Source organism: Camelus dromedarius, chromosome 9 (assembly GCF_036321535.1).
Source record: "Camelus dromedarius isolate mCamDro1 chromosome 9, mCamDro1.pat, whole genome shotgun sequence".
Taxonomy (NCBI): Eukaryota; Metazoa; Chordata; class Mammalia; order Artiodactyla; family Camelidae; genus Camelus; species Camelus dromedarius.
The window spans coordinates 1,172,053-1,187,500 of NC_087444.1; the positions used below are offsets into that span (position 1 = coordinate 1,172,053).

The 15,448-nt window shown below is 53.7% G+C and overlaps 1 protein-coding gene across 1 annotated transcript; it reads right to left on the minus strand.

Moving 5' to 3' along the window:
* Nucleotides 1-764: 764 nt before the first annotated feature.
* BARHL2 (BarH like homeobox 2) lies at nt 765-5,629 on the minus strand. The gene is made up of 3 exons (XM_010975785.3): nt 5,020-5,629; nt 3,027-3,252; nt 765-1,301 (listed from the first exon to the last, which is right to left on the minus strand). Exons 1-3 carry the CDS (start codon nt 5,627-5,629, stop codon nt 989-991), a joined length of 1,149 nt encoding a protein of 382 aa, XP_010974087.2. The 3' UTR covers nt 765-988.
* Between the last annotated feature and the right edge of the window lie 9,819 nt (nt 5,630-15,448).

Consider the following 15,448-nt stretch of genomic DNA (forward strand, 5'->3'; position numbering starts at 1 on the left):
GGACTTCTCTGAAATCGTCAACTTAAAAAGAAAGAAATTCACACAGATCAAATAACGGCTCGGAAGAGGCCGGCATGAAAAATGGAGCTGTTTTTATATGAGTCAACCGAACGTCTTTACAGATTTTGTAAACTCCTCCTAGTGCCCCGGGAGGGATTTTGTCTCACTGAGCCAAGTGGCACGTTTCATCACAGTATGTTCCGCTTTAGTGAAATCAGCCCCTTGGATTTCATCACTTGTTAAAAAAAGATAAATTTTATTTCTGTAATTTTCAATCACAAAAAATCTATATTTTGTCTAAGCATTTATTTTACTGAATCAAAAAGACATGAAAAGAAAAATCATGTTTTACTAACGTATATAAGTGACTCTTTTTTGGACAACATATAATAAATATGATATATCACTTATCACTCAGTCTTTCAAATGTACATTTTTTTCATATTATGGAGCATGCCACTTTTCTAAAAGAAAAAAGGTCATGAGAAATCAGTGCAAAGTTCTCAGTTACCCTCCTCTTTTCTCTGGGGCAGGCGGAATGTCCACGGCGATGCGCTCTGCCTCGGACTCAGAGGCGGCTGTCTACAATCCTCTCCGCCTGCGCGGTTTCCTCTCAGCGCCCTTCCTTCTTCCCTCCTAATCCCTCCCCCCTCCCCCCTTGCTTGTCCCTAAAGTCATTAAAAAAAAAAAAAACTTGAGGTTTAGTTTCTGTTGATGTTTTCACTTACTGGTCGCACTTTGTGTGGGGTCAGCGTTTTCGCCAGTCACACTGCTGGGGGGAGCTTCCCAGCCCTGTCTCTGGGGTGGGGAGGTGGAGAGCGGAGGCTGGCTCCTCTGTGGGGCCCCCCCGCCCATCGGTGAGCGTCTTCCTCTCTTACTTTGCTTCCCGTGTCAGTCGACTGCGAGGGAGGCCCCATGGCCCGGTGCGGGGAGAGCGGGGGCAGCTGTCCGGGTCAGGGAGGGGACAGGGAAGGTCGCGGGTCGCTCTTCACCGGGGGTGCGGGGTGCCTGGGATGGGGTTGGACAAGGGGTTGAGGGCCGGCTGTCCCCCCGGCCCCAGGCCATGGATGAGCACTCGGGGCACCAGGGGCCGCTGCAGCTGGGGATGGGGCGCGGGAGGAGTCCGGTACATGCTGCTGTACATGGCGGCGGCCGCCGCCGCGGCCGTGGTGCTGTCCATGCTGCCCAGCAAGCTCGGGTGGTAGAAATAAGGCGACGGAAACATCCTCTGCAGCGCCGAGTAATTCCCCGCCTCGGCCAGAAGCTCCAGGCCCACCGCGGTCTGCCGCTTCCACTTGGTCCTGAAAAACAGCAGGCGTGCACGCACCCCGCAGCTGTGGGCGCGGTCCGGACACCAAAGCTCCTTGTCTCCCCGCGCCTGCCTTGTCTCCCACGGGGGCCAGGAAGACAGAGTTCTGAGAACCTCCTGGTCCCCTTGCCCACCCATTCCTCACAGAAATCACCCAGATCCAAGCCAGTTTCCCAAATAATGCCATCAATGACACACTCACAAATAAAGTTCTCCAAGCAAAGCTTGGAGAGCCTTTGCTATGCTGTTGCCTCCCCTATAGTTTGGCTACTTCCTGAAACTTTCGTGGAGGCCAGTGGAGACCACTATTTCTACAGGCAGTCCTCTCCCCCCTCCTCTAATTCCTGTCCCCAAGTGGCTCCCCGACAATCCTAGTGTCTGCTCTCTGCCCCTCCCCCCTTCCTCCAGGCCTAGTGAGAGGAAACCGTGAACAAAGGGACACAGAGACTCCTGGGCCTTGGACCCCTGCCCCTCTCGGTCCCCAGGGCTGTGGAGACACATCTCTCTCATCAGCCTGACAGGACCTTACAGCAGGCGGGGGTGCTCAGGGCGAGGAAGGCGACAAGGTTTCAAAACGGAATTCGTTTGAGGGAGGGCTATCTCAAGGGGACTGTACCTCAGGCCATTCTGGGCGGGGAAAAATGCATTTCAAGATCTTTTCTCCTCTGGGAGAGAGTAACAATTAAAACCTGTGATCAGCTTTTCTCAGTCTCCTCCCTCCCCCACTGCACCCCGCTAGGAAGAAGAGGCAGCAGGCCTTTGCTCAAACGCCTCCTGAAGGAACTCAGGGCTGGTGGGCCATCCATACCCAGCAGCTCGAGCCAAATTAATAAACATGTCGCCCATTTTAAATTGGCTACAAATGACACTAATGTTTTCCGACAGAATTAGGGTGGCTGAAACCGTATGTAATGAGACAGAAAATTATGGTAAAGATGACAACTGGATGGGCATTTCCAACCACACTTATGGACGATTAGAACACAAACGAGAGAAGAGGCGGGGGAGAGAAAATCGAGACAAGGGAGCCGAGCGCCAGGCCTAGACACGCGGCATAACCTCGGCCTCAGACAGCCCAGGCCGGGCTGGGCTTGTTCTGCACTTCAGAGGCCTACGAGCACTGCCAGCCCCTTTCCTAATTTCTTTACAAGGGAAGCAGGGGCTCCTGGAGGGCACTGAAGCGGCCAGTACAGGGGACAGACCCTCAGTCCAGACGCCTGACCGGCTGCCAACCCTTTCTCTCCCAGCTGCCTCACAGGCCAAGGCAAGGACGTTTGAGCTGAGGCCAATACGTCAGCTCTTCCAGGACAGAAACAGCCAGAGTGCGTGGCCAGCTATAGGTACTCGGAGCCACCCTAAGGCGGGCCCAGAAGAGGGCAATGCACAGGCTTTATGGGCCTGAGTGTCTGCTGCACAGAGAAGGTGTGGCTTGACTGATCTGGGGGCAAAATGGAGGGAATTCCAGCCACTCAGGTTTGAGACGGAAAGCAGCATCTGTTACAGACACTTAAGTGCAAAATTCTCCAAACCCCAGCTGCTCTTTGGTCCCTCTCACCTTGGAGGTGCGGCTAATCCCTGCTCCAGCCCCAAAGCCCCCAGTGCCCACTCTGGGCCCTCAGAGTCCCTACTGTCTCTGAGGCCAGGAGGGAAGATTGGTGTGGTAGTCTTGACTTGGATGGCCAGGCGCCTTTGCTGCCTGACACGCAGCCTCCCTTACCTGCGATTCTGGTACCAGGTCTTGACCTGGGTGTCAGTGAGGTTGAGCGCAGCTGCCAGGTCCATGCGGTCCTGCACACTCAGGTACTTCTGTCGCTCAAAGCTACGCTCCAGTTGATTGAGCTGATGGTCAGAGAAAGCCGTCCTGGCTTTGCGAGGCTTTTTGGCTCTCACGGGGGGACTCTCTCGGCTACTGGTAATCTCCCGATCTCCTTCCTCCTTTGTTCCTACACAGAAACCCAGACACAGCCGTAAGGTAGCCTGGAATGGGGAAGAGTGGAGTGTCTGCCTGGCACACACTCCCACATTCCCAAGCCAGCCGCTGGTCTCGGGGGAGCTGTACTCTGCCACCGTCCTCACACACATGCTTGGACCTTAGCCAGCATGGAGGAAGAGGATCGATTTCTGGCTGAGGAGTATGGACCCTTTTGCAGAGCTCCTAAAAGGGTTACAAAAGAGGGTCAGATCCTCCCATCTTAGGAAATGAAAAAGAAAAAAATAGTTTATAATAAAGGGTACTTTTTTGTTGTTGTTCTTCTGACTGGGGGCAGACCCTGGCCTTCTTTGTTGTTTTCACTCAGACTTCATAGTTTCTGATTTGTTAGTTTTCAAAAGGTCTTTCAACTTTGGTGGTTTTCTTTTAGGAGGGGGCATCTTTTTCACTTTAATTCTGTTTACTGAAAGTTATAGGCATTTGTTTTCCTTTTTCAGATGTGCTTGGGAAATGCTGGATCAAGCTGTCTGCAGCCGCTTGCATCAGGTCTTTTAAAGCTTCAGAAAGAATGTCTCCGAGACACCGCGTTGAGCTCAGAATCACTGAGCCCATCCAGGTGACAGCCCAGAGATTTCCGGATTCTATTTGTCAACTTTGGTTTTTTACTGAAATGCTGGGAAATCGATATGTCAATCCCTCTCTGTTTGTACCCGTTTTTGCTGCTCTCCTTGATCTTCCCTGCAGGAAGAACAATAATCTCTCTAATTGACCCACTGGGGAGGTTGGTGCACAAAAAATCGCCAGACCAGACTGTACATCTGTTTTGGGCACTATTATGCTAATGCTACAATAGTAAAATAAAGAGGCAATATCCTACCTTCCGAACAGTCAGCACACATCTTTCCCAGAGACAGCAAAGATTAATAATAATAATAATAATAATAATAATAATAATAACAACTACTTATCAGTAAAGGGAAAAAAAGAACTCTCCTCATATGTTAAAACTCTTCTGCCATGCAAAGACAAAACACTTACTTATGAAATTTTCCGAGGATAAAATGGAAAAAGGGGAGTTGAAGGATAATTTCATTGCCATCTTCTGATTTTACACAAATAAATCAAGTCAATTTAATAAAATTTTGCTTTCATAAATGCTACCTCCCAATTACTTGTAAGGAACCAAAAATCTTACTGAAATACAGATATTCAGTTGGGGCCATGGGGGTAAGAAGGGTATTTTTAAAAACTGCAGCACTAATTATAAATTTTTACCATGTGGGCTTCCCTATATTACCCAGGATCTAATACCAAAAAAAGTTGCTGTTAATTAACGCATAAATTTTTCCTTCACTAAATCTGATAATTCCTGTGCCAACGTTAAGAAAATATGGTGTGTGGGAGGAATGAAATAATTTGCATTAAAAAATAAACACCACGTTGTGATCACACCCCTAGGCACTATGAAACACTGAAGTACTTCCCGTCAGATCCCCTCCGCCGCGGCCCCCTTCCTAATAAATTAAAATTAAGTAAAACAAAGGAGCCGGGTGGCGGTGAAGGTTGAGAGGCAGAAATGTACCAATAAACAGAACTTCGGGCGAGTGCCCAGATCGCACGCCCAAGCCTCCCTCCCGCTCGCAGTTCGGACTGTGGCGCAATCGCCTGAGAAGCTGAGAATCACCCTCGAGTCCCAGCAGGTTCGCGGGGGGCCGACAGGGAGCCAGAGGGGCAGGAGGAGCGGCTGGACGGCGGCGGGAGCCGAGGCGGCGCGACTCACCGTGGCATTTGATGTCGCTCTGGGACTCCTCCCGCTTGTCCAGCTTGGCTTTGCTGTCCTCCTGCTCGAGCTTTGGCCTGAAGCTCTCGTGTGCTGCGTTGCTCTCCTGCTTCGGGGTGTGGTGGGGAGAGGAGACGCTGGTGCTGTAGGGCGCACACGCCGCCAGAGGCTTGCTGTCGCCCAAGATGTCCTTAATTAAAAAAGAAGAGGTGGAAGTCCTGGGGGCCGAGGCAGCCGAGCCCAGCTGCTGGGCCGGCGGCGGCGGCGGCGGCTGCTGTTGGGGCGAAGGCTGCAAACTTTGCGCGGGGGCCGTGGCGGGCGGCGGCGGCTGCTGGCTGTGGTGGAGGTGGTGGTGATGCTGCGGCCCGTCCGCTACCAGATGCGGCTCCGGAGGCTCCATGGTGACCGAGATGGGAGAAGAAGGCGCCGTTCCTACGGTGTCAATCTCCGAACAGGGGGACGGAGTGGCCTGACTCCTAAAATCCGCAGTCCTGGCCTCGCCGAGCGGGCGGAAATCTCCATTCATCATGCCGGGGCTGCCCGAACTGGCACTGGACAAAATCGTGTCTATTCCAAAACTCGACCCGCTGGCCCCTTCCATTGTTGTCATTTCTACATGAGGTCCACGCCACTCTACCGCTCTGCAGCCGCCCCGACCAAGCAAAGGAAGCTATCGATCGTAAAACAAAAAAACACTAAACGATGTTGTCGCCGCTTAAAAAAAAAAAGTGGGGCGGGGAGAGAAGAAAGGTTAATGGGGAGGTGGCAATCCGTGGACACTTTCGACACTTTTCCCCCCTCTCCCCCCTAATGCAAAAAGTAGGGGTTGGGAGAAAAGAAGACCGAGGGGGTAAGTTACAAAAATTGAGGAAACACGGAGCGTGCGCTGCAGGAACGACCGCGCACGTGGGGCGGCGGTGGCCGCGCAGGGGACCCCAACGAAGGCGCAGGCGGCAGGAGGTGACCCCAACGCCGCCGCCGCCGCCGCCGCCTCGGTCTGCCCACAGCCTGGCACCAGGCGGCAGCGGCGGAGGCGGACGCGGCAGGTGCAGCGACCGCGGAGCCCGGGCGGCCGCGCGCCCCCGGAGCCGCCCGGCCGCTCCCGGAGGTGGCTGCGGCGCGCGACTCGGCCGCCCCGGTGCAGAGTTTCTGAACTTTCTTGGAAAGTTGTGGAGCAGACACCGCCGCAGTGGTCGCGGCAACACGAGGAGGAGAAGGAAGAGGAGGAGGAGGACAAGAAGGAGCAGTCTCAGGCGGAGAACACGGCGGAGACGCGGCACCGAGCGACTCCGGCCGATGCCGGGCGCATTCGCTTGTAATCCGGCGGCGAGCGGGCGGCGCCGACCCCCTCCCGTGACGTCACGGCCACTGCCGCCGCTCCCCGCGCCGCGCCGGGCCCGCGCCCCCGCCGCCGAGGCCGCGCGCAGGGCCTCGCGCCCCCATTGGCCGCGCCCGCGCGAGCGAGCGACGCCGACGTGCCGGGAGCCAATGGGCGCTCCGCTCGCGAGCCCGTCACCACCGCGGCTTCGGCCCCGCTGCTCTTTTCAGAACCCGCGCATCCCTTTGCCTGCAGCCCAAAGCTCAACACCCAGGCCTATGGTGGTCCTCGCGTCCGCAATCACGCGTGAGGGCAAAGGGGGAGAGGGCAAGAGAGCAGAGGGAGACTGGAGAAGGGAACCAACGGGGTTAAAAAAAAGAGAGAAAACAAAAAACAAAAAAGAACGAAAAGAGAGGGAACGTAGTAATGATTCATCCGTAAAGAAGTCTGAAGAGGGAGGGGAAAGAGGACTGGAAGGGAAAAGGAATCTGGTCGGCTTACCTTTAGATTGCAGCGCGGCCGCTCACGCACCTCCCCAAACGCGCGCTTAGGTTGTCCGAGGACACTGAGAACAGAGGAAGGGAATCCCTGAATGAACCCAAGGGAAAGTGTGAAACTCCAGCAACCGGAACTCTGGGTGGGCGAGCGGACTCCGCGCTCTGATTTCTCCCCCAAAGAGCCCAGGCATGCCGGCTCTGGCTCACCTGTGTGGCTGGTCCCTGAGGGGGAAATGGAGCAGGATCTGCGTCCACCCGGCACTCTCAGGAGGGCTGGGGAAGAAGGGGCCTGCTGCTCAAAACTGGGGACCCCGGCTGGTCCCCGAATCAGGGCCCGTACTGGAAGAGATGCCTGGCCAGACGCTTTCTCCCGAGCGGGGAACTTACGCCCCGAGGCGTTCTCTAGCAGCGAGGGCAGCCACGGTTTCCTGTGGTGTCAGCGTGGCGTGGGGCTCGGGAGCCCGCGTGGCGGGTCCACAGCGCGTACACTCTCCTCCCCACCAGCCAGATCTCAATCTCTCTCAATCAATCAATCTCTCCCTCTCTTCCCCCTCCTTCCCTCCCTTCCTCCCTCCTTCCCACTCTCCCCCGGCCTCTCCAGCCGCCCTTTTGGAAAGGAAACAGTCACTGTTGGATCCACTCGGGACCTGGAGCATGGTTTGACTGTGGCGCCTGGTCGGAGGGTATCAGCTTGCATTATTTTCTCTAGGACGTCTCCTACCTGTCTGTTGTTGAATGTCAGAGTAATGGGAAGTGCCAGTGACAAGACGGCGTTATTACTCCTGATTAAGTGCCGTGTCAACCTAATTAGCAGAGTAATTATAAGGTGCTAATGAATGATTCAAAGTTCTCTGAGTTACATTTTACTCCAAATTACCATTTTAAGAACCCTATGAATCTGAGTGTCAGGCATCGCTTCCGTGACTAGGTGCAGAATGATGGTAGAAAGTGGCCTTTAAAGTCTCCAAGGGCTGGGCCAAAATCCGGGGTTTGGTTGCGGTCGGGAAGGTCTCTTTCCGGGGAAAGGCTTTTTCTATCGAGGACTGCGTGTGGGTGGGTGTCAGGGAGGCAGATGACCTCCTGGGACTAGATACTGCCTTTCCGTTGGAACTGCATCTGGGTGAGCCCTCGGTCCGGAAGGGGGTAGGTGGGATCTACCGCATCCTTCCTGCGTTTTCCTTGGGAATTCGGTATGTTTGACCCAGAAAAAGCCCGCGCTATTTCGAGGGGGTGTCGAGCTGGTTACTACCTCCGTGCCGTTTTCTCCGGGTCTGTCTCTGAGGAGAACAGCGGGGAGAGGAGAGACCGAGGCGGGGAGATGTGCACTCCGGGCAGCTCTCGCTCTTCTCAGAAGGCGAGGGGAGCCTGGCGGAGGAGCCGGGGTTGGTGAGCCGAGGCGGCGACGCGGGCTGAGCTGCAGGCCGAGGCCGACGCGGGCCTCAGCGAGTGCGGGGAGCCCCTCGGGAGCGTGTCGTGGGCCGGCCGGGGGGGGGGTGATGTCGAGCTGCCCTGGGCCGGGAAGCCGAGGAAGGCCTGAAGGGCGCCCGGGGCGCGGTGGGATCAGCCGCCTTTGGAGCGGGAACTGCGCACCGGCCAGGCAGACCCTTCTGGGAGCCAGCCGGCCGGGCCTCGGCCTCGCGCCCGGGGACTTCGGAACCACGGGCCCGGGACCTAAGTGGGCATCTGTCTTATCCAAAGCGGCAGCGTCCCGCCCATCAGGCCGGGAGCCGCGCTCCTCTCCGCCTCGCACCCGGCGCCCCTGGCATAGTCGGGTTCTGTGTCGGCCCGCCCAGGGCTGCAGGCCAACGCTGCAAGTTGTCCTCCCTTCAGATGTCACCTGGGGTTCTTCTCATTCTGCCATCACTCACCAACTTCCCGAATGAGTTGCGTTTCCTCCCAGATCTGGGGCTCCAACCTGCACTTCCCTCTCTGCCTGTTCTGGGTGGAAACTGGGGAGAGGGAGAAAACAAATTTGAGATACAGAACTAACGGCACTGTACAAATCAATTATTCTCGACCTTGATAAATAATTCATTTAAGCCTGTTTTTGTTTTGTTCCGATGCCTAAAATGACTCAGGAGCTCAGATCACACAGCTTGCGTTGGACGGTTCAGCAGGGTTTTTGGCTTGGAATGATTCACGACATTAGCAGGGAAGACAGAAATATGCCCCTACAAAAAAAAAAAAAAAAAAAAAAAAAAAAAAAAACTTAAAAAGGGAGAGAGAAGGTAGAAGGTTTGGGGAGGTGTTCATTTTGTTACAACTCCGAAGCAAAGCAAAGGGAAGCCCAATAGTCCCCACCCTGTGAATGTCTCAGAGCTTTTCTTGAGAAAAGGTGACCATCATAGACGTCTTCGTGTGGGATGTTAGGAGGTCAGCTTTGGGGGGCCACAACTGTGGGGGGGGGGGAATATTACCTTGACTTTTATCAAGGTCCTATTTTGGGGTCCCTACCAGAGAGGAAATGCTACTAGTGGCCTGAAGCTCCAAAAGAGAGATTCATAGTCTAGATGACAAACTTAATGAAAAACAAATTCTTCAGAGCTGCAGTTTTGTTTTTAACTTTGCTCAGTTCTTTTTTCTCCAGACATTCCTCTTTTGCCATTTTTTGCCCCTGAGAGTATATATGATGTTTATACCCAAGAAGTCATGCACTTTCTAGCAGAGCAAGCATAAATAACTTTTCATTTAAAAATCAAATTTCAGAAATAGAACAGGGTGCAGATTAGTCACATTTTCACTTCCTACATAAAGGAAAGGAAATACATTAACTGGATTAATCAGATTTTGCCACTGGATTTAAGATGCAAATAACTATAGTCCCTAAACTGACATAGGCTTTAAAATGATCTTCCACCTTTAGGCCTTCATTTTCTTAAAAAACAAAATGACGAAGAAAGACAGTTCTTTAATTTGGGGGAAGATTTTGGAATTCCTGCACAGAAAGCAGTTATTTTCCAACTGTGTAATAGATAATATTTCCTTCCTGGCTCTGAAGAATACATCAGTCCTGATCACCACTAAAGTTGCTCCCTCTCCACCACAGAGAATGATTCAAACACACGTTTTAACAAGTTTTATTCTAAATACACTCTGTGCCGTCCACTTTTACAATCAAGATTGGTATTTGGGACTGTGTTAAACTGGAACATAAAGTTTTGAAAAAGCATAACTGAACTTTGAAGAAATACACTTGTAGATTACCTTGAACTTGGAACTGATGTTTCTTCCTGTCGTATTTTATTGAAACGTTAGTAAGGATCCGCTTGACAAGGCGAGCTGACGGGAATGGCGTGCAAAGGCGCTTCCCTCCACTGGGCGGCGCCAAGAGCTCCGAACCGAGAGAGTCTGCTATTGTTTCTTTTTATAAAAGATGCAAGATACGCTCTCCACCCACTAAGGTTTCCTCCGCACGGCATTGTGGCCTCTCGCCTTTTGCGCAGCTACAGGAACGTCAGGAGCATGCTTGCTTGCTTGCTTCCTTCCTTCCTTTCTTTTTTCAGCCTAACAGTGTATTTCCAACTGCTTAAGAACTTGAAGCATATTTGCTTAGGAAAATAACATACTAAAGAGAAAGACACGAAAACGCTGCAATTGAGTTCCTTAAATAGACTGAAATCAAGAGGGTGGAGATTGGGAGCAGAAGAAGAAAAGGTAAAGTGGGAGGAAAATCAGTTAACTGAAAACGCTTAACAGAACAACAGGTTGAAACGATTGGCTATGCAATTGCTAATGGTCCTCGGGGAATGAAAGTTTTGAGAATGAGTTCTGGTATCAAAATAAATCTTGTGAGAGCTATAAGCTTCACTGCAAAGAACGGCAGTTCAGAAGAGACCTCGTGAAGTTGCCTCTCCCTTGGGAGTGAGATGTGTGTCCTGCCCAGCAACTAGCAGGATGGCAGGTAGAGAGGCACAGGAAAGGGCGCTGGAAGAGGGCATTTTAGTCTCTTCTTTGCCACTTTCTAATGTTCTTGAGCAAGGCACTTAGCCTTTCTGATCACCAACTTCCTTCTCTGCTAAAGGGGAGAATTGTCCTTGCCTAGAATAGGGTATCAGTGACGACCAGGTAAGACCTTCTACGTGAAAGCTCTTTACAAGCCGTGAAGCAAGAGTTTGACAAATGAACAGTGCAAAGGGGGCAATTATTTCTAGCTAGGTAACAAACAGTAGCCACGTTTTCCCCACTTCTTCCTTCCCTCACTCCTTTGGTTCATTCACTCAGTCCATAAACATTGCTGAATGTGCATTCTGTGCCAGGCACTTGAGAATGAGAGAGTTAACAGGAGCGTGAACGTGCTAGAAATTGTCACAATGCCATGATGCCAACATGAACCTGCTACAGTGGGGACACAAAAGAAGAAGTGAGGAGTCCTACCCTGGGGAGAGCTGGGGGAACAAAAAGGCTTCCTAAAGGAAACGAAGTGTGTGTTCAGCCATGGAAGAAAAGGGATGCATCCCAAGTAGAGATATATGATATACAGAGGGATGCATACGGTAGCTAAGCGTAATAATGGAGCAGAAATGGCCACACATCGCCGACCTGTTAAACTCTTGACTACGGCGCTGGGCTACAATGTGTGTTGGCTCTAGGGGGTCTCTCCCGCGTGCTCCCATAAGGAACAGAACACTCCTGGGCATCCTGGAGGGAACAGGAATTAACTGCCCGTGCTCAAAGCCCTCTGCAGCAGGATTTTGTAGTCGGTTACACGGTCTTAGATTTGATCCAAGAGACGGTCCAGCCCCCTCCTACGGGGACTATAACGGCTCTTCCCCACTCCCATTCCCGATTCCTTTCTACTTTCTAGAGCTCCAGACTCTGGGGGGAGAAGGAAGTCTCCCTCCAAGTCCGGGGAGGAGATAGAAAAGATGGCAAAGTGGAAGCAGTTGGCGGGGCCGAGGGAGAAGACGCGGGAGCCTGTGTTTCACCCCTCCTAAACTAAATCACTGTCCACTGAAGACCGACTCCTAGAGAGATGAAAGAGCCCCCGTGTGACAATGCCAGGTCCCGCTATAAAAGGACTCTTACGCCTCTAAGGTTCATGAAGGAAGCTGATTCTCCCACCAGCTCCCGAGATTCAGAGGGAATGGAGGGGCCAAGGCAGAGGAGAAACGAAAGCCTCAGAGCGCTGGGCGAAGATGCCAATCAGGGAAGGGGAAATTCATTTGCGATGTTAATTAACAGGCGGCTAATTAAAACGGCACTTTGAGCGCTAATCAATCGCCTTATTAAGTTAGAGCCATCACTGGAACAAATTGAAAGCTCCCCGCCCCGGCTCCTGCCTGCGGTGCGGGCGGGGCTGGGTTCCCAGACACGGAGCGGGGAAGTGGCGGAGGTGCAGGGCCGTCCCCACCTGCTCTGGCAGCGTCTCAGGGGTCTGCAAAGTCCTCCAACTCCCGGGTGCACCCTGGCCCACCCGCTCACCCTGCCAGGATCTGCTGAACTGAACACGTGCCTAGGAGGCGATGGCCGGTCCACACGCACGGGACAGCGGGGAAGGGGCTGCCTCGGAGAACGACCGAATCCGCGGCTGCTGGCGGGGACTCAGCTTCCCGGAAGAAGCGCCCCAAAATGTGCGGGAATTGAACTGTGGGTCGCAAGCAGCAGGGAGGAAGCAACGCAGCCCGAGAGGGGGCGCTCTGCAGCCGGGACCACGCATCCCCGTTTTCCAGGACAGAAGGATTGCCTCACTTTGAAAACTCTTCTTAGGCTCTTGCCCTTACCCAGCCCAGCAACCGGCGAAGAGCCGGCCTGCCTTCAGGCCGCGAGCACAGGACAGCCAGCCTCGTGGGCTCTGTCTCCTGGGGCTCCGTAAGAAAGGGGTGGGGTGCGAGGAGGGAAGAGGGAGTGGGTATGCTGATCGCCTGAGACGCCGACTCACCATTGCCGGTCACTACCTGCCGTCCTCCCAGCCCGTCCACTCTTCCCCGGGCCGTTGGCTCTCCAAACTCGCTGCGGAGAACTGGTTTTGAATCTCCAGTTTGAGGAGACTTCCACATAGCCTACTTGTTAAATGCTTGATTTTCACCGAATTCCCAAGGGAGAAGTATTTGGCAATAAGAGGGGGCTGTGAATTTAAATACTAATTAAGTGGGTTCTTCTGCAACTCCACCTGTCTGGCAGCCCTTGCTAGAGAGGAACACCCCTGGCTCGCGCACCGCAGCCTTCCTGGGGTGCAGAACAGAGGCACAGTAGTGAGGGGCCCCGGAGGGCTCCTGTGTTGTTTGCTTTACACGGCCTGCTACAGAGAAAAAGAGGTCGCCATTGGAAGGAGGTCTTTTGCATGGTGGGTGATAACATGGCATGGCCCAAGGTGTGGTTTCCGTCTGCAAAGACACGTGTGCCGTGTCCTGAACTGGCCTGTGGGCTCGCCTTTCCGGAAGTGCGTCGCGTCGCATCTGCTGGTGGGTCTGAGTGTGCTTGGGCTGTCCCGGGAGAACCTAAGGAACAGCTCCCACGTGCAAAGTTCAAAAGCATTAATATTTTCATCATATTATCATTATTCAATATAATAATATTTGCTCGGTTAGCGGCACTAATTAGGCCACATTAAAACCGTAGTGTCTCCCTAATGGTGCGTAATGTGCCCACATTCACATTTTTCTCTCTGAGAATGGGCGGCTCTTGGCTGGCAGGGGAGAGGAAGTAGGCAAGCAGTGGGATGGATTAGGGTGTGACGCCCCCAACACACACCACACCACACACACACACACACACACACACACACACACACACACACACACACACACGGAGAGAGAGCGAGATCCAGCCAGGTATCTTCTGGGTTGGGCCCGCCGCCTCTGTGAGGTGGATGGGACCCTCCGCTCGCGCTCTGCCACGCGCCAAGCACCCTGTAGCCTCCTCCCGGGCCCTGGCTCTTTGAACCCGGCGGACTGATTTTGCTACCCTCCCCCCGTTTGTATGTGTGCCTGCAATTGGTTAGGTTTTTAAGGTTTGGGAGGGCTTTGTGAAAGAATTAAAATACTCTTAACTGGTGCCCCTTGGCCGAGAACTGGAGGTCCCGCCTCCTAGCTCGGCGCTCTTCGGATCCCCTTCCCAATGGGAATTTCTTCCCGAGATTCGAGGATACAGCGGAAAAGCAGCGCCCGCAGAGTAGGTCCGGTCTGGGGCTTTCTCCCGTCCCTGCTGCCAGCCCAGCGGCCGGCCCCGCAGCCTTCGGCGAGGTGGATGCTAGGCTCCGAGAGAGGGCCCCTCCCGCGGGCGCCGCGGCGAGATCACTCTGAATATGTAATATATTTGTAACGCGCGCCGAGGTGTGACGGGAATGGGGGGGAGGCGGGTTGAAGCAGGATTGGGAAGGGGGGTGCGGCACAGAACTCACATTGTACTGCGCAGTCTAACAATCTGAACATTCCTTTATTAAAAGCTGCTGCGTGACATTTACACTGAGCCACCAGCCTCTGCCTCTAATCCGAGAGAAAATGTGTTGTACCGCCGAATGCTGGCTTCGGCGTGCGGGGATGCGGCAGTCAGCGGCCCGGCGGGGCCCCTCGGCTGCAGCCGGGGAAGACCCCTACCCGCGCGCCCCCTTCCCGGACGTGGACTAGGTGCCGCCTGCCCGGCCGGGGCGCGCAGGTGTGACCAGCGCCCGGCCTCTCGCTCCACCCCCCGCCAGCCTCCCGGCTCAGCGAAGCTCTAGTGACCTGACCCACGCCCCGGGTCCCTCCCATTCCTGACAAAGAAGTAAACTTTCTACCTTCTCCCCTCTCCCCATAATCCAGTCGTTCAGAGCTGCTGTTTTCCTTTTGTCAGATTCCCCCCTCCCCATCAGTCTGCGTACACGATCAGAACTGCTCAGAGAGCAGGAAGCACATTGATTTCAGCTTGTTCCGTCCACAGACAGGCCCTGACAAGGTTGTTAGAACAGTCGGAGAGGTCTATTCAATCACTTAATTACCAAAACTGTCAGTCAGGCGGGACGCGGGTCCGCGTCCGGGGCTGCGCCGGGCATTCCGGCACTGGGCCGCGCGCGTGATTGATCGGTGCTGATAGCATCGCAAAATAATTACGGCGAATTTTCTGATGTGTGATTTTACCCCAAGTTCATGCTTCAGAGAGGTAATCAGAGGATGAGAAGGGTCAGTGCCATTTCAGATTACCTGGAGTCGGCGAGAGAGGGTGGAATAGAAGGGGGAGCGGATCTGAGAAAAGGAGAGAGTAGGGGGTGCAGAGAATGAGGGCAGAAGAGGAAGAAAGAGCGAGTTATGGATTGCTGGAGGGCCTGCAAGCAATTCGTCAAACTGTGCAAGTGATTTCCTTCAGAGCCAGCATATGGCAGATTGATTTTGTCCAACGTCGGTTTAGCCACATTTAAGATGATCCAGCGGTTATTACTGCGATTGGCTTAGGAGCTGACAGGCAGTTGTGGGCGCAATGAGTATAGATCCTGTTTACCGGAGACGTTTCGTAACTGCTGTCAAATACAGTTAAGTAAATATCATTAGGAAAGAGCTCCGTTAAGAGAAATGCCAATCCAATAAATATGGTTTTCCTCCCCGCCCTCCGCATGGCTGCCTGCGCCTCCTTCAGAGCGTCTCCTTCCTGCCTATTCGCCGCTTGGGTCGGAGGTCGCGGGTGGGGCGTGGATTCCCGCCGC